We start from the raw sequence: 25,315 nt of genomic DNA, 5'->3' as shown, positions 1-25,315 counted from the left end.
AGAAATATTCCGGCAATATCTCGGCGTGGGACACCAGAAATGGGCTACACTCATTGTACCCATGTGGGTAATAAAAACCAGGTCTTCGGCGTGGCCGGCGCGAACGCTTTAACCACTAGGCTACCTCAGCGCCCCTACCACTAAACAAAGATCTGTCAACCGATTACAGGTCACGTGAGTGAGTATAGATTTTCGCCGCCTTTAGCAATATTCCAGCAATATCACGGCGGGGGACACCAGAATGGCATTCACACATTGTACCCATTTGGGGAATTGAAACCGGGTCTTCAGCGTGACGAGCGAACGCTTTAACCACGAGGCTACCCCACCGCCCCAGGTCACGTGAGAACTAACGACTAACACATTAACAAGAAAACATGTCTTGATAAAAAACGGACTGGACAAATAGTACACTGGGTAATCGAGGTTGGTGATGACTGGTTATTATTGTCTAATAAACCCACGATGTTATAATGCGAATGTTGGGTAATATTGTATATTACGAACACCCATGGAGATCCAGGTCAGAAAAGGTCTTCAGCATGCATTACACTAAAAATAGTAAGGGGCTTTGCCTAGCTCATGCTAGCTTCCGCGTTTTTAGTCTGTCGCCGGATCTGACGTAATATTATGACGTATAGTAATGACGTCATGTTGTGATGCATTATAGTGTGCCGACTCTCAGAGCTTGGCTACAGGACCCGTGAAGATTCCGGGGTATAATAGGTCTTCAGCAACCCATGCTTGCCGTAAAAGGTGACTATGTCGTAAGAGGCGACTAACGGGATCGGGTGGTCAGGCTCGCTGGCTTGGTTGATACATGTCATCGTTTCCCAATTGCGTGAATCGATGCTCATGATTTCAATCACTGGATTATCTGTCCAGATTCGATTACTTACAGACCTCCGTCACATTGGTAAATGCGGCGTCAAACAACAAACAACGAAAACATGATGCGAACACTTGTTGAGAATGCTGAATAACTTGTTGAATGGTTAATATGGTTTGAAGTTGGTTAAAATCCGTGTTGAATAGTTGAATGATATTTCTGTATATATTTTGTTAAAGCTCTGTCTGTTCATGTTGTATAAATGTATGGTGAATGGATAAATATTTTGTCTTTAAATGCCTGGTAACAAACTTATAATATACTTTTTTTCATTTTCGTCTTCTAAAATGATTACGTTTTCGCAAGGCAAATTTGGTGCCGTCTTCGCGCTTTTTGTTTGCAGCCAATACGCGTAAGTTTATTCAAGTGAGTGAATATGGTTTTACTAGCTTTTAGGATTATTCCAGCCATATCAACGCGTGTGTTACAAGGAATGGACTTAACACAAAAATACATGTTGTGAATCGAACCAAGTGACTAGCGAATGCTTCAACCACTATAGGCCGACTCCGTTAAATCTTTTTGGGGTAACGCGATTTCGTTTGAGCGGACAAATATAAACCAAATGCTAAAATATAGGGAAAACAATGAAACAGTGACACATCAGTAAATGACGTTACGTGTCTCTGTAAGCAAAACTCTTTATTAAATGTGCATCCACTCCGCTGTAAAGGGGTACCCGGTAGGATATGATTACTGATATGTTGCAACTCTGGATCGTATTCTGGCTAAAAGATGTTGACAGGTATGTATTTTCTCCTGTTAGGCCTCGTTAAACACCAAACGTAGCGTTCGTTCAAGACTAAGAGATTTTTCTACATTTTGACTTTTACACATCTCTTCAGAGAATTGAAAAAATCAATGCATTTTGGATATATTTTGAATTAGCGTTTGAATGAATCTAATCATGAGTATATAACAAGCCTACTGACGACGAATACGTATTGTTGTTTGGAATTGTAACTGATATTGAGTTGGTGACATTTTCTTCAGCTTTAGATTAAAATTGAATAAACAAAATTATTTCTATCTAATTTTTAGAGTAAATTATCTACATACATACACAGAGATGCCAATGCTGAGATGCTCAATAGAGAAGGTAGACAATATAACATAGAAATAAAAACAGAAGCTTCATGACCTTTAAATTTCTTGATTGGATTATTTGTTAGCGGAAGAAATATATTTACCGTAAGTATATAATTTGAATGAAGACGTTTACATCGCGAACTTATTATATATATACTATTTCAGATAGTGTTTAGGGAAACACTACCCCTTTTTCGGACTCGAGAGTTATCTCATGTTCACTAAATCCTTTCGGGCGGACGGTTTTTTTCTTCTGCACATTATTCTGCAACTCGTAAGTACATGTACGCCGACAATAATGATCTGTGGAAGCTAAATATACATTGGACTACTACACGGAGACTGTAGCAGGTTCATGTACCGTGCGTGATCGTTTTACAATCATTGCGAAATGTCAATTTGAGGCCCTGTTTGGGTGAGATATTATAAGCACGCCGAATAGTTTTTGACAGGCGACATTCCCGGAGCGGTTTTGTGGCTCTTGAACTAGATTTAGACATGCATATTTGTCGGATTCTTAAGCGATGCTTTTGTTTCAACGGATACATACTCCTTCCCTATTTGTATGCACATGAGCGCATAATCAACTGATAACAACCATTTTGTGAATCTATTTTACAAATGTTTACATGATTTCACCTGGTTCAGATGTCGTTTTCGAAATCATAACTGAACACGATGTCCATGCTAGTATGTTGAACTAAAGAAAATCATGTGAAGTTTCCAGAATATAGTCGGCAATGTCTCAAATAAAACCTGTATGATGATGTCACATTATCTTTGATTCTCAAGTGTATATCTCCATTCCAACGTTTTACCAGGTGTATCAATCTTTGTGACCCGATTTATTCAGTAATGCATATTTTTGTGTCCAAGGTATGAACATAGAGTCCCAGGATTGTAATATGTTGCACGTTTCGTTTGATTTGCACACAATACTTAATTACTGCACATGCTCTGAGACCTTTGAAGATGCGAGTAGATAGTATGTCTTCAGCATTCCATGCTTGTCATGAGGCAACTATACTTGTTGAAAGAGGCGACTGGCAGGATCAGGTGGTCATAATTGCCTAGATCGATACCATGATGTCACTGGATTGTCTGGTCCAGACAGATTATTTGCAGAGGGCCGTCCGATGGCTGGAATATTGCTGAGTGCGACGTTAAACAGCAAGTTTAACAGTTAATCTGTCATGGCTGATGGGTATTGCAACACACAACCTTGTAATTGCAGGTACTCACGATGATCGGATGGTCAGACTTGCTGACTTGGTTGACAATTGTCTTCCTATCCCAAATGCCTAGATAGATGCTCATAATGTCAATCACTGGATTGTCTGGTCCATATTTTGAATATTTACAGACCGTCGTCATATGACAGGAATATTGCTGAGTGCTGCGTTACGTTAAACAACAAACAAACAGCACATGCTCTGAAGCCTTTGCCTGCTATAGATGAAGGTTTCAAAGTTATGTTAAAACATATCACACCACTGACACACTCAGTCAAAATTTGCGAAATGTCGGTCTGATGTGACCCGTAATTGGATGTCTTCAAATTTTTGTTTAGCGGCAGCGGCAGCGACAACTGAGATCTGATTTTACTGAGATTGCATCTCGACAATATAATTGTTACCTATGTGAAGCTGAAACATTGTCTCTGTGTGTAATCAGTTTGGCATAAAGCAACCTTCAAAACACAGCCTCATTCGCACAAGCCCCTGTTGTTTATTAGTGAACAGCAAGACTTTATAAACGAGCTGGAAAGATGTTTTTCTGACTACTGTGACATGGGAGGGAGGTCGCTATCTTATGCTGCAAGACGCTCCATTTGTGTTTGCAATGGCAGCCAATAGTTGAGACGAATACTGATGGTAACGCTTGTGGTTTGGCATGTTTAGATCATGGCTCAACAGATGCCAAGCAGCCTCAAAATGAAAGTCAGGTGGCTAATGGGTCCAGAGCATATATCATAATAGAAGGGAGATAGAACATACCGGATATGAGAGGATGGTAGCTAGGGGTGAAACGATACAGCAAGGTCACGATATGATATATATCACGATACATTGGTCACAATACCATACATATAGCGATACTCAGATTTATGTCAAGTCACATGGAAACTTCTTGACAAAACATATTTTAGAGCAGGTTCAAAAGGAAAAGCTAGATGTAGACATGTTCGTAGTGGCTAGTTTTAGAAGTGAACTTCAAACGCTAATCACAACACATTTTGTGATATCTGACTGACAAAAACGCCAGGTGTCATTAAAGAAATAGTGAATAATTTATTTCAGCAAGAGTATCGTCATGTATCGATACAGAATAAAACATTGTGTATCGTAACATCACATGAAAATATTCCCGATGCACCGGTGCACCGATGGCTTGTTTCACCCCTTATGGGGACTCACTAGCCTGAGTATATTGAAGATCTGTTTTTACACAAAACAGCAACTGTCCTATCATTTATCTCTTTGGTTGTTAGTGTTCTGCAGTGAATAATGCTTAAGAGGGCTATATCTCAGTTAGTTCCAGTGTCCCCCCCCCCTGGTGTTTGAAACTGCTAGTCCACCAGGACTGCAACTCTAAAAATTACCAGTCCCACCTAATTTTTGTCAGTCCCACCTTTCAACAAATAAATAAATGAATGAAAAAATTGCCTGTTTTTAATTCTTTCAACATCATGTTCAATGCAATGACATCATCTCTGAAGTAACTTAGTTAGATCTACATATCATTCACACAAAGTTCGGTCACAATTTTCTCTTTTGTGTTTGAATATTACGAGACTAAGTCACTACAAGTATATATTTAACCTCAAAGCAAAGCAAAATGTAAATGTCCTTGCATTAAAAATAGACAAGAGGAGAAATATACTAATATTAATATCACAAGGTACTTTATTTGCTGGTCCTCAGGGATTGGTAGCCACATGAATTACCTGTCCAAGCCTAATTTTACCGGTAAAAAACTGGTAATTACACTGTGTTCAGGTTAGTAAACGCAAAAGGGTTTGGGCACAAATTGTAACATGTGAGTATTTACTGATTAACTTTAAAATGGTCTTCATTGTTGTATCTCCCTTGTGTGTAGTTACGACTCAAAAGACTTTTAACAACATTTGCATTAATATGACTACAGTTAATCTGTGATGGCTGGTGGGTATTGCACACAGCCTTGTAGTTGCAGGTACCCATAAAATGAAATGCAGGTTAGAACATGTAGAATTGATAGTCAGCAACCAACCTTGTCGTAATAGGCTACTAACGGGATCTGGTGGTGAGACTCGCTGACTTGGTTGATGCATGTCATCGTATGCCAATTGCGAAGATAAATGTAAATCTCCATTCCAACGTTTTACCTGGTGTATCAATCTTTGTGACCTGATTTATTCAGTAATACATTTTTATGTGTCAAAGGTATGAACATGTAGTCCCAGTATTGTAATATGCGGCACGTTTCGCTTGATTTGCAAGTTGTGCAAGATCCTTGTAGTTGCAGGTACCCATAAAAATGAAAATCCAGGTTAGAATTGATAGTCAGCAACCAACCTTGTCGTAGGAGGCGACTAACGGGATCTGGTGGTGAGACTCGGTGACTTGGTTGATGCATGTCATCGTATCCCAATTGCGTAGATCAATGTTCATGATGTCAATCACTGCATTGTCTGGTCCAGACTTGATTATTTACAGACTCACATCATATAGTTGATATGTTGTTGAGTAGAGCGTTACACAACAAAAAACAAACAAACAAATTGTGGGTGTTGTTTAACTTGTTTTGAGTTGTAGATGTTATTTTTCCAGTTGATGCTCATACAAGACAATGTCTCACCACTGGCCATCATGTGACACATTTGTTGCCCTCCCCCCAGCGACACAGAATGGTTGTGTGGTGTTCGGCAAGAACTCGGACCGGCCCCAATCAGAGGTGCAGGAGGTGGTGTTTTATCCAGCCAGAGAAAACACAACAAACAAACTTCAGGTATACATAGCAACAATCTATACACAGGATGCAGGAATTTATCTTGGTGCTCTCAATGTTTTGGACTACATCAAACTTCCTGAAATAAAACAAATGGAATATTTTTTAATTGTACACAATGTCACAAGGCACTATGAATACAGTAAGGACTGCATGGACTTACAGTTGATAATATTACATGCAGTGATTTTGCTGGAGACAAATGTTAATAGTAAATTGTCATGATTTTATCAACTTCTTATAAGACATTCTTCTATGTCATTACCAAATTTGAAAAGTATCTTCAGGACCCTGTGCTCAAAGCAATATTAGCTCTCAACTGTCATAAGTCTATGTTAAAGTATGGGAGTTACGATCACCTTAGCGCTAAGATAGCTTTGTGCATTGGTGCCCAGGATATTTTGGATGACAATCAGTCAATTTCCTGGCTAAAGTACTCATCTGAAACCCTGTGATTCTTTATTTGATTGTATTGCATTTATGTATGACTACTGGATATTTTCGGTGAAGTAAGACTTCATTTCCAGTGTACGTACATCGAGATCGATGAGGTTCCCCAGACACATGCCGTGATCCTCAGTAAGCCAGCGTGGATGTGGGGTGCAGAGATGGGGGCCAACCAGTACGGAGTCTGTATCGGGAACGAAGCGGTGTGGGATAAACTCAACAGTCCGGATGACCTCACAGAGAGGCTGCTTGGCATGGACTTCGTCAGGTTGGGTCAACCTCTACACAAGGATACTATTTGACCTGCAGCTAACCATTGATGGATTTTCATTCTCATTTTCTTAGCCTTGGTAGATTTTGTGTCATGTCAGTTTTTGAAATTTAAGAGTGGAAGTCAAGGGGGTCTTTATCATAATCTTAATTTTAAGAATCAAGGGTTTAAAGGATTCTTATATTCAAGGATCCCAGGACGCTGCACAGGAAAAGTGCCCTTAGTGATGCAGTAGGAGCATAGGTGGGCAAGTGATCTAGAGTCGCCCCTCAGGCTAGGTTTTGGCATGGTCAGCAAGTTGTATTGGTTGTGTACTACTATTGTATCACTAAAGTACCAGGGGTGGTCGGGGAGCCTAGTGGTTAAAGCGTTCGATCATCACGCCGAAGACCTGGGTTCTAATCTTGACATTGGTAAAATGTGTGAAGCCCATTTCTGGTGTCCCCCGCCATGATATTGCTGGAATATTGCTAAAAGTGACTTAAAAACCATACTCACTCACTCACTCACTCACTCACTCACAATAGACCAGACAATCCAGTGATTAAGATGAGAACTGGTCTATGCATTTGGAATATGATGACATCATCATCCAAGTCAGGTAGCCTTACCACCCGGTCCCGTTTGTCGCCTCTAGCGAAAAGCATTGGTTGCCGAAGACCAACCTGGATTTTCAGGAGGGAGAGACCGCCTCCGTGGTCTTGTGGTAGAGCGTCCGCCCGGAGAGCGGAAGGTCCAGGGTTCGATCCCAGGCCGCGTCATACAAAAAGACGTTAAAAGATTGTACTTGTTGTTACCCTGTCTGGCGCTCGGCATTAAGGGGCTAAAACAAGGACTGGTCGGCTCGGAGTCAGTATACTGTGTCTGAGTGGGGTATTCGTGTTAAACTGCGGCATGGTATCTCAGTGAGCTAGCACTATAAATCGGCATCAGTCCGGACTAGTACAAGCAGCCACACACACACATACACGTGCATGCACGTCGCTATATAAGTGCAATAATCTTGGACGCGACGTTAAACCCAATTTCACCTCACCTCACCTTCAGGAGGGAGATTCCCCCTGATTTGATCCTTGCATTGTCAGCACCATACCAGTACTTGTGGGTTTCACTAAAGTGAGGAAGATTAATGACTATGGTTACTATGCCCCCCCCCCCCTCCCCCCCACCAAACACACACACACACACACACACACACACACAAAACCAAGCTGACACTGGAAGCAACTACAGCACTGTTCAAACCAGTGTTAAATCCATCTCAGGCCAGACTTCTTAACTTGGTTTATGTCTGTATGTGAAGAGTACAAAGGTGAAACAATACCCTGTTATACAGACTTGGACTTGAGAGAGCTACCACTGCCCGGGAGGCGCTGGATGTGTTGACGTCGCTGCTGGCCAAGTACGGCCAGGGGGGTCCATGCAGTGAGCAGTCAGGGATGACGGACTGGGCGTACCATAACAGCTTCCTGATAGCTGACAGGAAGGAGGCCTGGGTGTTGGAGACAGCTGGAGCTCTGTGGGCTGCCGAACATGTCACAGGTAAGGCCATGAAAAATAGGCCTTTATTTCTCTCCCTGTGTCAATTTTCATGTTTAATTAAGAAATAAACAGTGAGTGGGATACAATAAAACACCGTAGGGAGTTTATGTTTCATTGTACTTCATGTATAAACAACTCCCATTCGTCGTTTATTATCCCCCGCCCAACAAAGTTGGCGGGGGATATAGAAACGGGCTCCGTCCATCACGTTTCGTTTCCAGAGCATAACTCATACACCGTTCAATATTTTTTCATCAAACTTTGCAGGTCTGTCAGGTACATGCTGAACTGGTGCCTTTTAGAAATTGTATAAAATTATTTTTTTACGTTTCCATGGCAACCAGATGGACTTAGGTTCTGTGAGGGTAGGGTTCGTTTCCGGAGCATAACTCATAAACCATTCAATATTTTTTCATCAAACTTTGCATGTCTGTCAGGTACATGCTGAACTGGTGCCTTTTGCTAGTGCTATTTAGAAATTGTAGAAATTTTTATTTTTTTAAGTTTCCATGGCAGCAAGATGGACTTAGGTTCCAAACTCTTCTTTTTTTTACAATTTCCATGAAAAGTTCCACCTCGGTTAAAAAAGGTTAGGGTTTGTTTAGATTTAATTATGTCATAAATTCTGCAACAGGGGCAGGGGATATAGCCACGTTAGTGGCAAACTCTTGTTCCTTATGAAATATCAATATTATGTACAGCCTCTTTAAGGATGTCAATGAAACAAGTCCATTTTATGAACAGGGGGCTTAAATTTGCTCTTTCCTGCATATTCTCACAATATTCACGTCGATTATCTGTACCTTTTCTCACAGTACCTATTGTCATATCTCTCCCATATGTCTCGCAAGACACTTCCCTCTAAAAAATAACGTCAAATTTATGACGTCATCGAGTGGCGAGTGCATGTTCAAGTGACGTCATGATAAAACAATGTTTTATCGTGAAATAAACCACGCTTCGTTCTTCCTTGTTCTTTACGTTGTGTTGCATAGCAATCTTATATTATGCTAATATGTTTAAAGAATTAATAGCTTAGTTTACTAGATTACAAACAAGTTTCCTGGAATCGACCGGCTTCAGACAAGCTTCAGATGAGTGGCTAAAGTCATGGACTGATATTTTTGGAATTGTTTCTAACCCACTGGATATTTGTCGTTACAGAAGGTGTAAGGAATATCTCCAACGAGTTCAGTATTGGTACAAAGATTGATCTCGGTTCCCCCAACCTTCGTGAGGAGCTCAAGTCGCTGGGCCTTTATGACGGGTCTGGCGAGCTCAACTTTACTGCAGCTGTGAGTGAAGGGGGCGCCACTGCAGCCCTGTGCAAGTCACATCGCTACACAAGGGGGAGGAAACTCTTGCAGACGCTCTCCGAAAAGGGTAGGAAAATGTCTGATCTCACCTTCTGTCTCTTTGCCTACAAAAACCCGTGAAGATTCGGGGTAGAATAGGTCTTCAGCAACCCATGCTTGCTGTAAAAGGCGACTATGTTTGTCTTAAAGAAGTCAGGCTCGCTGACCTGGTTGATGTGTGTCATTGTACTCAATTGCGTAGATCAATGCTCATGATGTCAATCACTGGATTGTCTGGTCCAGACTCGATTATTTTACAGACTGACGTCATATAGCTGGAATATTGCAACAAACAAACAAAACTTTGCCTCCAAATGACATCATAAATTCCTGTTTATGTATACTTTTCTCACCCCCCCCCCAAAAAACATGAAAAGATAGAAACATATGGAGAAGTTCGTAAGTTAAGAAGAGATGTTTCCAATGTGTACCAATTAATGACAATACTAGCAATCAGTCAAGTGTTACCACAGAGTATATTTATTCTTATCACGATATGCTGCACATAATTTCCCAACTCTACATGCTGATCCTGCCACAATACAAATGATACATCTCAAGTCATGTATCTATGACATCATGTGATACGTTCATGAGCGTCAGTTCACACAACATACCAGAATGTTTGTTTGTGCATTGACCCAATCTAATATCTCTTAAACATGTTTTTAACCACAGTCTCTGGAAAAGTGATTTCAGAAACTGAAACATGTATCAAAATGCGGGTATTGTCACTTGGCAATGGGAGCGTAGTGGGGTGGGGCGGGGGAGTGGGGTGGTGGTGTCTTGGTAGATATAATTGATGTTTCCTTTCCTGGGATACAAAATCACCATATATATTGATTTACCATTTAAGTTGTATTTTTTGTTCTGCTTGGCATTGTTTTAAATCCAGGGATTAAGATTACCTTGTGTATTTTCTCGTAAACTAAGCCGGAAACAGCAATCAGCTGTACACACGTTGGCTTGGAATCTACCGGTGATTCTGTCAAGATGCACCCAATGATACAACTTCACAGGATTTTAATGCAAGGATCGGCAAAAACTGTATCTGAAACTATTTTTTTATCAGGAATAATACATTCCAATATCTTGTTATTTTTGTTGCAGCTTTTGCTAAATATATTTAAAATAATTATAACTCTAAGCGAAGCAGCTGATCGCTATTGCCGGTTGTTATTTTACACATGGAACTAGTTTGACCAGTCACCGTCGAGGCTATGTGATCACGAAACAACGTGTTGACATACACCCTGCTGGTGACAGATGTAATGTCCAGGGCCCCGTTCCTCAAAGAGATCTTGGCTCCGCAAGGATCATAATCCTGTGTTATAGTATGGGAGTTACAATCATAGTGCTGAGATTAATTTGAGAAACAGGGTCCAGGGCCCCATTCCACAGCGATTGTATCACAGTGACAGTCATAACTCCCTACTTTAACATAGACATATGACAGTTGTATCACTAGGTCGATCGTAACTCCCTACTTTAACATTGACTTATGACAGTTGTATCACTAGGTCGATCGTAACTCCCTACTTTAACACTGACTTATAACAGTTGTATCACTAGGTCGATCGTAACTCCCTACTTTAACATTGACTTATGACAGTTGTATCACTAGGTCGATCGTAACTCCCTACTTTAACATTGACTTATGACAGTTGTATCACTAGGTAGATCGTAACTCCCTACTTTAACATTGACTTATGACAGTTGTATCACTAGGTCGATCGTAACTCCCTACTTTAACATTGAGTTATGACAGTTGTATCACTAGGTCGATCGTAACTCCCTACTTTAACATTGAGTTATGACAGTTGTGTCACTAGGTCGATCGTAACTCCCTACTTTAACATTGAGTTATGACAGTTGTATCACTAGGTCGATCGTAACTCCCTGCTTTAACATTGACTTATGACAGTTGTATCATTAGGTCGATCGTAACTCCCTGCTTTAACATTGACTTATGACAGTTGTATCATTAGGTCGATCGTAACTCCCTACTTTAACATTGACTTATGACAGTTGTATCACTAGGTCGATCGTAACTCCCTACTTTAACATTGAGTTATGACAGTTGTATCACTAGGTCGATCGTAACTCCCTACTTTAACATTGAGTTATGACAGTTGTATCACTAGGTCGATCGTAACTCCCTACTTAAATATTGAGTTATGACAGTTGTATCACTAGGTCGATCGTAACTCCCTACTTTAACATTGACTTATGACAGTTGTATCACTAGGTCGATCGTAACTCCCTACTTTAATATTGAGTTATGACAGTTGTATCACTAGGTCGATCGTAACTCCCTACTTTAACATTGAGTTATGACAGTTGTATCACTAGGTCGATCGTAACTCCCTACTTTAATATTGAGTTATGACAGTTGTATCACAGAGACCGTCTTAACTCTCATACCTTAACATAGACATATGACAGTCATAGCACTGAGACAGTCGCAACTCCCATACCTTAACATAGACATATGACAGTCATAGCACTGAGACAGTCGCAACTCCCATACCTTAACATAGACATATGACAGTCATAGCACTGAGACAGTCGTAACATAGCATTGAGACAGTCGTAACTCCCATACCTTAAAGGGCAAGTTCACACGGAAATGAACCTTTTTTTCTTGTACTTTTTCCACATTAAAAGTGTTAACATAGAAGTGTCATAGACAAAAATATAAAAACATCATATTTAATTAACATATTTTTGCACTAAAACGATTTATATTTTTCACATTTACCAAGTGTTCTATTTCCATAACAAAAACACCATGGCTTATGTCCCTTGCAATATGACGTCATTGGTGCCAATTGATAAACATTATGACGTCATCATGCTTTGTTAGAGCCGCTTCACGTGGTGTAGGTACAGTTTTGTGATTCTAGCATCTCAGATGCCAGCCAGAATTGTGTTATGCTGAGTCACCACTGCGCCGGAGTGTGTCGTAGACAATGTTGTTTTACCGCAAACTGGTCCTTGATATCTTTTGCGTTGAGAATAGACAGGGACCCAGTTGAATTGGCACCAATTACGTCATAATCTAAGGGGGATAACTCAGGCCTATTTCGCTCGTAAAACGAAGGCCTCATAACGGCATATCACTTTCACACTATTGTGAGCTTCCTACTTTCACTGTGAAATAAAATGAGTGTATATTTTCAAACACAGATACTAACTAATTCTAAAATTGCGTTTTGTTTAGAAAAAGAAAGAAAGTGATTTTTGCGTGTACACTTCCCCTTTAACACAGACATATGACAGTCATAGCACTGAGACAGTCGTAACTCCCATACCTTGACACAGACATATGACAGTCATAGCACTGAGACAGTCGTAACTCCCATACCTTGACACAGACATATGACAGTCATAGCACTGAGACAGTCGTAGCTCCCATACCTTGACACAGACATGTGACAGTCATAGCATTGAGACAGTCGTAACTCTCATACCTTAACATAGACATATGACAGTCATAGCACTGAGACAGTCGCAACTCCCATACCTTAACATAGACATGATGACAGTCATAGCACTGAGACAGTCGTAACATAGCACTGAGACAGTCGTAACTCCCATACCTTAACATAGTCTTTATGGAATGGGGCCCATTACAAATAACCTTGCTATCCATGACACTACAAGAGTGATGATGTTTGCAGGTACCTTTGGCGCTCCAGAGATGATGCAGATCCTCCGTGATGAAGACAGTGGTTTCTGTATGACCGGTGCATTCACCTCGACAGGAAGTCAGGTGTCAGTTCTCTCCCCTTCCAATTGCTCCATGCTGCCTTGTCATTGGTTCACAGCAACCCCCAACCCTCTACGCAGCGTGTACAAACCCTTTGTTTTCACGCCTGACACTGTTGACATTGGTACCCAGACAAAATCTCCCGAATATGGCCCAGACGATCCCGCGAGAAGAATTCCCAGGTTTCAAGGTCAAGTTAATCGACAGCACGAGCTTCACAGAGGCCATAACCAGTTCTGTGAACAGCTGGATCATGAGGATGCAAACGCACAGGAGGTTCTGCAGAATCTGAAAAGCCTAGAGACGAAATGTCTGGAAGACATGAAAGAAATGCTTGAACGTTTTGATGGCAAAAATTTTACAGAACTTGCTAGTGTTTTCCCTACTGTTGTTACACAGGAACTGAGTTTGTACAAGTAAACTCAAATCGTAATTTGAACTCTGGTTTGTTCACAGAACCTATGGGTGTTGAAATCATTATCCAAAAGCTAATGAGACAAATCCGGTTCAACAAGCAAACCAGGTTGTCATTTGTCTTAGATGCCATAACTCACCATGCAGGTTTGTCTCCCTTTGCTGCCAGGATCTGCTGATCATTGGTTTGAATTCAAGGCTCATCCGACTAAGATCTTGGAATGGTTGTGGCAGTGTTGTGGGTTCCACCAGAGTGGTAAGCAAATATAACCTGCTTCACTTTAAGATTTCCTCCCTTGTAAAGTAATGTTGAAAACCTTGTTAAACCCATATTCACTCACCATCAAAACATCTAACTGCATTACCTGAACGTGCACAAGAAGAAAACAAGTTGATGGTTATTGAGGATTCTTGATATACAATGAACATGGAGACTGAAAAATGTTGACTTTTCGAAATACACTACTAACTGATATTATGATGTGTATATTTCAACAGCTATGATTACAGAATAGTAAGAATTATCATAATACAGACAGAAACCTATTTCAGCTTAACCCCATCTTTCAAGGGTAGTCAAAGTTAGTGACAGCTGTATGAGGTGCTGTAGTCTAGCGTTCGCTTGTCACACCGAAATCCTTGTTTGATTCCTCACATAGGTACCATGTTTGAAGCCAATTTCTGGTGTCCCCCACTGTGTTGCTACCTTGCTAAAAGTGGTAGAAAACCATACTCACTCACACAGCTATATTATCAAAAAAGTATTTTGGATACAGTTTAAAGTTCAAAATGAAATAATGATTTCAGCATCCTATTATCTTAGTTTTTATCAAAGGAAAAGTCGTTTGGGATTAATTACATGGCTAAACAATTGTACATTAATTCAGAGGCAAAGGGAGTGTTCATTTTGTTATACAAATTAATGTTTTGTGAAATTATAAAAGTCAAGAATTTTCTATTTTTCAAAGCCAGATAAGAATCCATTTTGAGATGGTGATTAATATCTTGTTGGTTAAGATTTCTTTTAAAGAAAACAATGTTGGTATATGATAGTTTTTGGCAAATGTGTGATGTTTGTAACAATCTTTAAATCAGGATGTTGAATATTTTTTTACGATGGTAACTACTAGTTAAAAATTAGTGTGGGAAAAAAATGGTAAAGGAGTACCAAAAATACCATGAGAAAATGTAGAATTGTTTTTTCACTCTTTTCCTAGTGATAACAATGTACAGGTTCATTGAGTTTATTTATAAGTATTTTGCAATTTACAAGTTTATTGACCGATCTAGTCACTGTGACCAAAGCTGTTATCAGCTGTGTTGATGGTGAAGCAGGCAACATATGTACTAGACAGTGCTTCAGACAGCCCTTGTGCCATTCTCACAAAGTCATGGAAATTGGCGCTTAAAACACACACACAAGTACATTTACTGTCAGTGATATTACATGAGAAATGTTAATATTCTATACAGCAAAATGCTGAAAAACATTGCATCTGGCTTAAAATGTTTCATCATTCAATTCTTCATTTCTTTGAATAAAAATGTCAATAGCTATTCAAAGAAATGTGTACCATATACAGTCAAGTCTCGTTAATCTGACAATCGGCTTTATCCAAAACTAATGATGGGAACTGATTAAATCAGTGCTATTTAGACCCGTTAATCCAACAGTCTCGCACCCCCACACACCTAATTTGCAACAAATTACCGAAATCGCTCTCGTTAATCCGACACGGATCAGCTTACTCCATGGTCATCTGCCCGCAAGTACACAGCCCGTGTTTTGATGCGAGACAAGTCGGCTGATTGCTGCATATTACAAAGCAACAGAGATATACTTGCTAAACAATAAACAATTAATGAATAATTAGTGTTTGTATCGTTATCTATTGTGTAGTTCTCCGATTTTCGATCACAAAGATTGATACTAATTAATTCTGTTTATCCTACATTCTAGTTAAGCTGACATAATCATATGCAACCAACTATGTCAGATTAACGGGACTTGACTGTATGAAGAAAAAATGTTGTTTTGCTGCAACATGATGCATCAATGGCTGCAGTGAGGTGTGTTGTTTGGCTGGCACATGAAGGAGTGGCAACCATGAAATATGAGACACTTGCAGCTTTCTGTGTCATTCTTCGGTTGGCCCCCGATCAGATATTGTTGTTGGCACTTGAAAAGTAATTTGACAAGTGGCACTGTTTTCATTCTGGCTGAAGGACTGACTTGACAGTTGTGAATTCTAAGTCATTCATGTTGTGTGTTATGTTTTTCATGTTGTAGAGGAAAGCCTATTTGCTTCATCTTGTGATCTGACTGAAATCCTACATCTTCTACTTACAGATAATGAATTTTAAGATGGCAATTTCTGTCTTGTTGTTTAAGGTATCAAAGATAAAATGTTGATAGTTGTCCATGTATATTAATTCATTCATGTTGTGTGTTATATTTTCTCTATGTTGTAGAGGAGAGCTGGTTAGTTTCTTCTTAAGCACATACTGTAATCCCGCAATGTCCTCTACTTAAGGTTGTAGTGGCAGAACGTGTGCATTGTCAACATGGCTCAGTCCGGAAACTCTAGTGTCCTGGGCTTTTGGTGCAATATGGCTAAACCTAGTGTAAAACCCTGTTCATTTTAATGAAGCTAAGGCCAAAACAAATATATATGTGTTTCCTGTTTCCACAATTCGGAGCCCCAACCCTTAAACAATTTTTTTCGTCTTTCTCAAGTTGCACCAGAATTGTTGTCACAGTCCTGGTATTGTCTGTGTTTTATGCCACTAACATTAATTTGTAGTGCTTCTTTAAAAGTCTTGGTTTTCATTTGAAATAAGACTTTTACTGACGTTAAGTGTCTTTCAAATAAAAGAGAAACCAAAAAACACTCCTACCTACCAACACTACGGTATATTGGGATGGGTTGAAATTGGAAACCCAGGGACATGTATATATTTGTTTGCCTGACAGGACTGAACTTGTTTCAAATGATCTCAATATTAACCTTTGTAGTAATCTACACATTTCACCACTTTTAACTAGTGCTTACAGGAAGGTATTATTTTGCTTTGAGTAATCAGTGAATTCTCATTTCACTTTCTTGTGAGGTATTCCTACTTAAATATACCTTATCAGCTTCTCTCAGGAATTTCTCTGTAGAATATTTCCAAAGTACGATTGAAACATGTTTACCAGTATTTTATGCAAGTAGCATTTTGACTTTGTATTACATATATTTTATCTATTGTATTTGTTTTGTAGATATTTGTTGTTTTCTAGTGAATTATAACCCTTCTTCTATCGAATCCAGTGTTTAGAACCTGGATTTACAACTTTCATAGGTGCTGATGTTGAGGCTGTGCAGAGTTGCATCCCTTTAGCTGCGACTACGTGAGCTCCTTCCCAAAGCGCTACACTTCATTTCTGGTATCATTGCTGCCACCAGTGACCTCACGGCCGGCCGTTACAAGAAGCTTAAAATATCCCTTTTGATCCCAAATGTTGTGACATTCAAATTTTTGTTTATGTCTTTGGGAATGCCATTATAGTGCATTGGGAAAAGGTTTACAACTAATTTTCTATTTCCCAGAAGAATTTACGTTTGTTTGTTAGATCAGATTCGTTGAAGATTGCTGGCTGATGGAAAAGCATCCAACTTCTCCCATACATTCTTACTGTACCAATAACATTATAATGTAAAATAACTACAAATTCAAATGGACAAAGAAAGACAGTAATTAGGGCTACAACAATACAGGAAGGTATATTCTAGTCACAATATGGTAATAATATAGCTGGGGTAAGGGTATTCAGCATCACTTGTTTGTAACATAACAGTCGGTTGGGAGTTAAACTCCATACATGGTTGTAGGCCGCTAAGCACAGTAGGGAGCTGTGACAAGGAAACAATAGTGTAGAGAGCTCCTAAGTAGGGCTATTGCTGTGAGGAGCTTGGCCAATCAAGGCTCTTGCTTACCTAGCCAATGTCTGGTCAGCTGCGCATATATTGGTGCTCTGTATTAAATGAAAGCAAATAAGGACTAAGTGAAATCAACTTGTGAGGAAAAATTACTCTTTCTGAAATTAGCAACAGCAGAGTTATGATGCCTATATAATCACCCGAGATTTTGTGGTGTAGAAATGTATCCATGGTTATTAACGTCCTTATACTTTATGTTTTGGCCGCCGCCTGTGAATCCTGAGTTGCAAATAGGTTATTTATTCATTTTTCCACAAAAATGTGTTTCCTTGTCTCAAAATGAGACATTAGCTTCAACAGGTTGAAAAAATTGTTGAAAAAAAATGTTGCTTTAAATTGTCATGAACTGCAGAGGTATAACCAGGGATAATAATATTAGCGCTTTGAGCATGCACCTTGTGTTTGGAGTCAACGCAGTATAGGTATGTACACATTATTATTATGTTTATTTTTTATTATTATTATTATTATTATTATCGTAAATTATTTGCGATCATGCTTTCATGATGTTTCAGCATCATCGAAACAAAGAAAATAATGACCCAATTGTTACGAACTAATTAGCATGACACAAAAATTACGATGCTCAATAATTTTTGAAAATAATTTCACCCATGTCAGTGCCCATGGGTAATAATTGTGAAACCAGCGTAATATAGGATTTCTGTGATGGCATGATATGCATCAACACCAATATTCAGTTATTGGATATATAATGAGATTTTGCTGTTTGAGGTAATTTGATTAAAGTTCCAGAATATCGATTTGTCTTGCATATGATCTTTCTGGTTGTTATGTGAATGTTGTGTGTTGTAATTGAAGATTTACATAACGGAAACTGGAACATTATTGCACACAAGCTTAGTGTTCTACTTGTTGTAACTGTAAGTTTGTTTTTTGGATGAAAGATTAACGAATGCCCAAGCCCTCTGATTGGTTTGAGGAACAGGACAATTCAGGTGGGACTGCCATGGGGCCCTTGCTTAAACATAAACTTACAGTAGTTGTAGTGTTGTCTGCTATGTGTGTATCGAAATCTGTATCGTCAATACTTGGCAGGTTTTGTGAGCACCAGGATGACCCGTGGCTACATACAACTGATTTGCAGTGTTGTCGCTATTTCTAACCCACGAAGGAAGACCCTGGCTTCCCGTGAAGACCTGTGAGCACTGTTGTAGCAGTCTACTCTACACATTGCTTCAATATCAGGCAACAGAAGGGTCACACGAAGTTCATGCGTGGAGTTGGGCTCATTTGTGACTTCTGTGAGTTATTAAAGGCCCTGTTATTAGTTGACTAACAAGAGACTTGCATTACTGCTCCACCACAAAACCTGTGAAGTGTTGACGAGAATATCTTTAGCGAAAAGCACAACAAAATATACTGATGGTAACAAATAAGGGATCAAAGAAAAGTAGAGGGAAATACGGCTTACACTCAGTACATTTGAGATTGCGCTTACAAATTCAACACATCAGTATCAAATGATGAGATGTGTTTGTGTGCGTTGTTACCAACTCGTATTTGGTAGACAACCCATGATAACACATCATTTAATATGTCTAAAACTAAGTATTTCCTAATTCATGTCCATCAGTATACATTAAGAGAGAGATTTTAACAGGTACAAGGTATGTGCATGGTGGCCAGGTTTCTTTTCCACAACCTGGGGCCTGTTTCACAAAGCGATTGTAGCGCTACGACTGTGGTTAGTCTGTGTTAAACTATAGGAGATATGATAGTCATAGCGCTAGTGTCGCTTTGTGAAACGAGGCCCAGTTCTTTCGAACTGCTGTGAGCATCTGTGTAAGTATGGAAGTTACAAAATGTTCTAGTCCAACGATCACTTTGTGCAAGTGAATCCGAATCACAGAACTAGTTTGTGTTGAAGCAGGGGAGTTATGGCAGTTGTTGTGCAAGCTCTAAGACTTAAGCACTCGATTTGTCAAAGAGCAAAGCTTGCTCTGTGAAAGTGGATTGTGGTTATTTACTGAAGCTTTAGTTGTGTTGTTATTTTTTGTGATGTAGTATTTTCAGATGTTATCCCCAAGACGGTGTACTCTTTGGACATTTATAACCACATCAAGTTTTCAGAAAAAAATTAAATGAAACAAAGTATTATTTTGGGTCTTAGAAATATTATTTTACCTTATCCTGACATATACTCATTGCTTACCTCATCTCTTTCCGAAAAGGTAGTGGAAACGCCAGTGCTGTGTCTAGAGTGGCTGAGGGGTGCGTAGGGTGAAATATTTTTCTATTCTTGGGTGAGGTGAAATGGGGTTTAACGTCGCGTTCAAGATTATTGCACTTATATAGCTACGTGCATGTACATGTGTGTGTTTCTGTGGCTGCTTGTACTAGACCGGACTGATGCCGATTTATAGTGCTAGCTCACTGAGATACCATGCTGCAGTTTAACATGAATACCCCACTCAGACACAGTATACTGACTCCGAGCCAACCAGTCCTTGTTTTAGCCCCATAATGCCAAGCGCCAGAAAGGGTAACAACAAGTACCATCTTTTAATGTCTTTTGGTATGACGCGGCCGGGGATCGAACCCCGAACCTTCCGCTCTCCGGGTGAACGCTCTACCATTAGACCACGGAGGCGGTCCTGTTCTTGGGACAGAGCACAGGAGTTTCCATTAGCTTTTCAGAATGAGATGAGATAAGCACTTTGTACGAGTCAGGATAAATGTAAATTAGGTTTTTACCCTAAAAAAAATATTTTCTGATCTTGAAGCAAAATTTGAAAGTAATCAAAGGTTTTTTGATTCATGGTAGTTAATTGAAGAGGGAGTGATGTAACAACATTCTTTCTAGTAAGAAAATATAATGTTGAAGTTTTATATTCAGTTTTGAACTCTTTAGTGTTCATCTTTGTTATGTAACCATTGTAACTATGTATTGGTGCAATATGTCTGTCTTTTGTTTGTTGTCTATTTACATTGTCATGATGAATAAAATTAATGTAATGAAACATATCCTTCCCTATTGTTTGTTGTTTTTAGTTAAAATGGCTAAATTGGCTATATGTTTGTTTGATGTTGAACATCGTACTGATCAGTATTCCAGCTATATATGACGGCTGTCTGGACTAGACAATCCAGTGATTGACATCACAAGCGTCAACCAAGTCAAAGGGCCTGACCACCAGAGTAACAAGCGTGGGTTGTTGAAAACCAATTCTAACCGGGATCTTAAGGATCAATAGGCCATGAGGTAATAGAATGAAAGACATTTTGCATTTTCAACCACTTGAAAATGATGTGAAAAACAACATTCAACCAAACCCACTCAGTCTAACACAGAATTTTTTCACTGTCGTATCTCTTTTATTACATTGCAGCCTTAATAATGATAATTTACATTAATAAATGTGGATAAATCTAAATGATCTAGTTATCTTTGTTCAAAGAAAAATCACAGATGTAAAAAACTCTGCAAAATTATCCTTTGAGCATTTTGATATAGTTTGTAGTTTGGCTGCAGCTATTTCAGTCTTAATTTGGTGACCTATTTTACATTATGAAGAAGTTTTGAAAAGTCACCAGTGTGTATGCAGTACTCTAAATCTGCTATTGTTATGATTTTGTCTCAAAATTAAACTGGTAAACAATGAAAACAGTGAATGGAATACAGAAGATGTTAAAACCTCCAGACACGTTCACTTTGTTTCTTTCACAAGTAACCATAGTTACATTATAACACAAATCTTTGTTTTTGGCAGTTTAAGCCTTTTAGAGGGTCTGTTTCGAAAAGACTCTGATTGACCTTTCTTGCCAGTTTTAGATTTTGTATCTTTTCCTCCTTCAACATGGTTTGTAGTTTTAGTGGTACCAGTGGCATTCTGCTGTTTGACAGTGTCTTTCTTTTCATCAGTAGCTGTCTTCACATCAGCATTGCCTTCACCTTTTGCAGCCTCACCATCAGCCAGTTCTTGCCAGTGCTTTCTGTTGTTAGCACAACCATCATACAAAGGGGCCAGGGCAGGATCAAAGTCACTGAAGAGTTTGTATATTGGCAAACAGATGAAATCTATGAAACCAACTTGCATCTTTGGTAGCTGATCCTGCTTTTCCCTGTCCATCATTGGGATGGGATTCTCTCCCAAGACATCCTTTTCCATGTCTCCTTGTTCAAAGAATTCACTGGCTACCATTTGAGCCGTTCGGAATTGAATTTCCCAAGGTTTGCAAATGGCTGCCACATCACATGCTGTCATCATCATAGCTGTTAAGAGATCTTTCAGCTCTGGTGTACTGAAATCCTTAACCCCTTTTTCTAAATGGCCCTTGAAATCAGCACGTTTCTTGAAGTAAAGTGCAAGGTCTGTTGATAGGATTGCATGCTCTAGAACACTCAAAGCCTTCCTGTAATTGTCTCCACTGAGGCTCTTAAAGATGTTATTTCCAGGGCTGTTGAGGATCATAATGCAGTGGTCAAAATGGTGATGTTCCATCACTGATGTACTGTATAACATTGCTAATGGAGATTCAGCCTTTACTTGGAATGCATTGTTTGTACCCCTGTGGTCAAGGTCATGACAAAGACAAGCTGCAAGTATAGCAAATATTTCAATATCATCAAATGTCTTTCCAAGTTTACCTGTGTACATGATGGTAAACATACTTTGAAATACGTTGAAGGCATGGCGCCAGTTGTGATAAGTGACTGGTCTGTAATTCTTTTTGACGCTGAGTGTCCATCGACATAAGACATCGTATGGAACCTTGAGCTTTGCCACTGCTCCTACTTCACAGAAAATCTTGATCACTGCCCTGCATGTGTCTAATTCATCCATCTCAGAGTCATCAAATTCGTATGTGTACAAACCCCACTCCTCAGCAGACGGCAAATCTGCCTTTACCAGCTTTTGGGTTTCTTCCTCTGAAGCTGTGGCATGATAGGATAGGACTTCAAGGGCAACCTTCTGTTTTGCCATCAATTTACAGACGTTTTCATACATGATACAGTTGTGAATACCAAGTCCAGTGAATATTGAAAATGCCTCGATGATGTTTTCATCATTCTCATTGAAACCCATACCATTGGACTTGTTAATCAATTGAGTAACACCAATTATTTCCATTTTGCTGTTAAAGATGGGAACACACAAGATACTTTTGGATTTGAAACCACTGCTATCAACAAAGTGAGCATTTCCAAATCTACTTTCAAATTCAAGGTCTGGAATGTTTATTGACATTTTTTCGAAAACTACAAGTTTCGAGACTTTGGTATTTTGGGCCATTGCAATGTCCCCAGCACTTGGAATTTCAATATTTCCGTTTCCCTTTTCAGATAGTACAAAGACAGTTGAAAATCTTACGTCATCTGCAGAAGCGTACGTCCTCTCAACGGCAACTTCATGTTCATCAGAAGACTCAAAGGTAATTTGTGCAGAAAAATCAGATAGTAGATATACACTGCAACGTTCGCATTTCAACAACTGTTGTGCATCAACCATTATCTTCTGTACAAGTTGCTGGAGGCGTGTTTGTTCCTCGAATACCCCACGTGCTAAATTGAGCAGAAGCTGATTCCTCTGGTATTCCTTTATTGACATTTCAAAGAGTTGTGCGTTCATGATGCCAATCCCACAAAAGGTAAGGTACTTTTTGAAGATTTCAATATCTTTGGCAACAAAATCGTGCGAACCATAAATCTTATTGATGATCTGAGCAACACCAATAACCTCTCCATCGTGGTTTACGATGGGCATACACAAAATACTATGTGTACGGTAACCGGTTTTCTTGTCAATGGCTTGATTGAATCTTGGGTCGTCGTATGCTTCTTTAATGTTTACTGTTTCTTTTGTCAGGGCAACATGGCCAGCAATCCCTCTTCCAAAGGGAACTTTAATTTCAGTTTCTTCGTTATGAAGGGACTCTTCAAGGGTTGAAGTCTGTGTGACGTCAAACAGCTTGGACACAAGGTATTTGTGATCGACTGTACCTCTTGCAAGAAACAAACTTCCTCTATCACTCTTGGTCAACAAGCTGACATTTCTCAGAATCTTGTGACAAAGGACGTTTACATCCAGTTCGCTTGCGATGTCTCGCACTAGTTCCATAAAAACGTCATTTTCGTTCATTTCATCCAGTTGACTCGCGGCAATTATGTTTGAAGCAACTCTTTTGACAGGTGGATCCACATTCAAATATGTCTTCAAAATTTTACTTGCCATGACATTTTTGGCAACTGAAGATAACTTGGCTGAGTCGTCCTTCAATCCTTCAATGCTATTTACGACGTCACTAGGCGCATTGGCAATGTACTTTGGCAGGAAAGAAGGGTTGGAGTTCAACCACTCCTCCACATTTTTCTCCGTGACAGACATTTTCGCTTTTGATAACAGTATATGTCTGAAATATAAATGATAATGTGTATCAAATGACGATGTTGGCATGATATAGTGGCGGTATTTTGGATAATTTGCATATTGTTAGAATGGTCATTTAAGATATGTACGGTTAAGTTTTTGATACATTTTGAATGAAACCATGAAAGCAGTGTATCAGTATATCCAAATACAGATTTAAGGTAAAGAATATGGAAAATGAGTCATCAGATTGGAGTATAATTTGGCAAATGGAAATGTTTGTTTATTCTCCTTTTATGAATTAAGAGACATTCTGAACAATACAAACTATTAAAAACGCAAGCTTAACAAGCAATTAGATTCCATTAACTATCAAAGTTACATATATTTTGACTACTCCACACCATGGAATGTTATGCAAATTTTATCAAAATCGTGAAAGAGATACAATAATGATCACGTTTATGTGGAGATATCATGCTGATTGACCTTCGGGAATGACTTATATTGATAATATACCATTGTTTACTGAAAAATGTATGTTTTTGAAGAGGAGCATATTGTTTCTGTTCATCATTTTTTTAAATAAATTCATTATCCTCAACCTATTAAATATAATTATTTTTTATCAATGAAATTAATCTTGTAGGAAAAGATTATATGGCAGCAGCATTTATAGAATAAGACACAATATTAGTCTGGGACGGAGTTCACATTGTTGTGACGGAGTGGAAAATGTCATCAGTTAAAACTTGAACTGGGGTGAACAAAACTTGCCGTATGCAAAATAACAAAATAGGCTTGCATACTACTGACTACAGAAAACATGAAAATAACTGCTTAAGATGTATTTCCATGCACACACAAGTGGAAGATATCAAAATCTGTGTGACGTAGTTGACATGCAGTATACAGGCAGTGTCAGTGTGCAACTAACAACTATTTAACTATTCGGCCTACCTTTAGAATACAGTACCACAAACTTTTCAAACACGTGATCATACCCTATGACGTAATTTGTATTATTACCCACGTGGAGAAGATACAGGTGGTAAGATACTAAATCCGTACGTCACACGTGTGTCGTACAAGGTTGACCTTGTTTTATTCGTTTTGATTGGATAACCGTGACCTCTGTCACACCGGGACTACGTTTTTCATTCATAAAAAATCGCGAGACGTCATTCATTTTGCGATTACAAGGCAGAACTGAAGAAATTCATGAGAACGA

The 25,315-nt window shown here is 39.2% G+C and overlaps 2 protein-coding genes across 2 annotated transcripts; one reads left to right on the top strand and one right to left on the bottom strand.

Annotated features, from left to right (window-relative positions):
* Window positions 1–2,167: 2,167 nt before the first annotated feature.
* Window positions 2,168–17,586, top strand: LOC139470343 (secernin-3-like). Its single transcript, XM_071252719.1, has 6 exons — window positions 2,168–2,252; window positions 5,791–5,968; window positions 6,496–6,683; window positions 8,023–8,228; window positions 9,393–9,611; window positions 13,267–17,586. The coding sequence occupies exons 2-6, from the start codon at window positions 5,810–5,812 to the stop codon at window positions 13,773–13,775; spliced, it is 1,281 nt and encodes a 426-aa protein (XP_071108820.1). The 5' UTR covers window positions 2,168–2,252; window positions 5,791–5,809; the 3' UTR covers window positions 13,776–17,586.
* Window positions 17,587–21,453: 3,867 nt separating this feature from the next.
* On the bottom strand, window positions 21,454–24,102 carry LOC139470256 (cGMP-specific 3',5'-cyclic phosphodiesterase-like). Its single transcript, XM_071252599.1, has one exon. The coding sequence runs from the start codon at window positions 24,100–24,102 to the stop codon at window positions 21,454–21,456; it is 2,649 nt and encodes an 882-aa protein (XP_071108700.1).
* Window positions 24,103–25,315: the final 1,213 nt, after the last annotated feature.

This window comes from Haliotis cracherodii, unplaced genomic scaffold (genome assembly GCF_022045235.1).
Source record: "Haliotis cracherodii isolate W230 unplaced genomic scaffold, xgHalCrac1.p SCAF_20, whole genome shotgun sequence".
Lineage (NCBI taxonomy): Eukaryota > Metazoa > Mollusca > Gastropoda > Lepetellida > Haliotidae > Haliotis > Haliotis cracherodii.
This window is presented reverse-complemented; position numbering and strand designations above follow the sequence as displayed.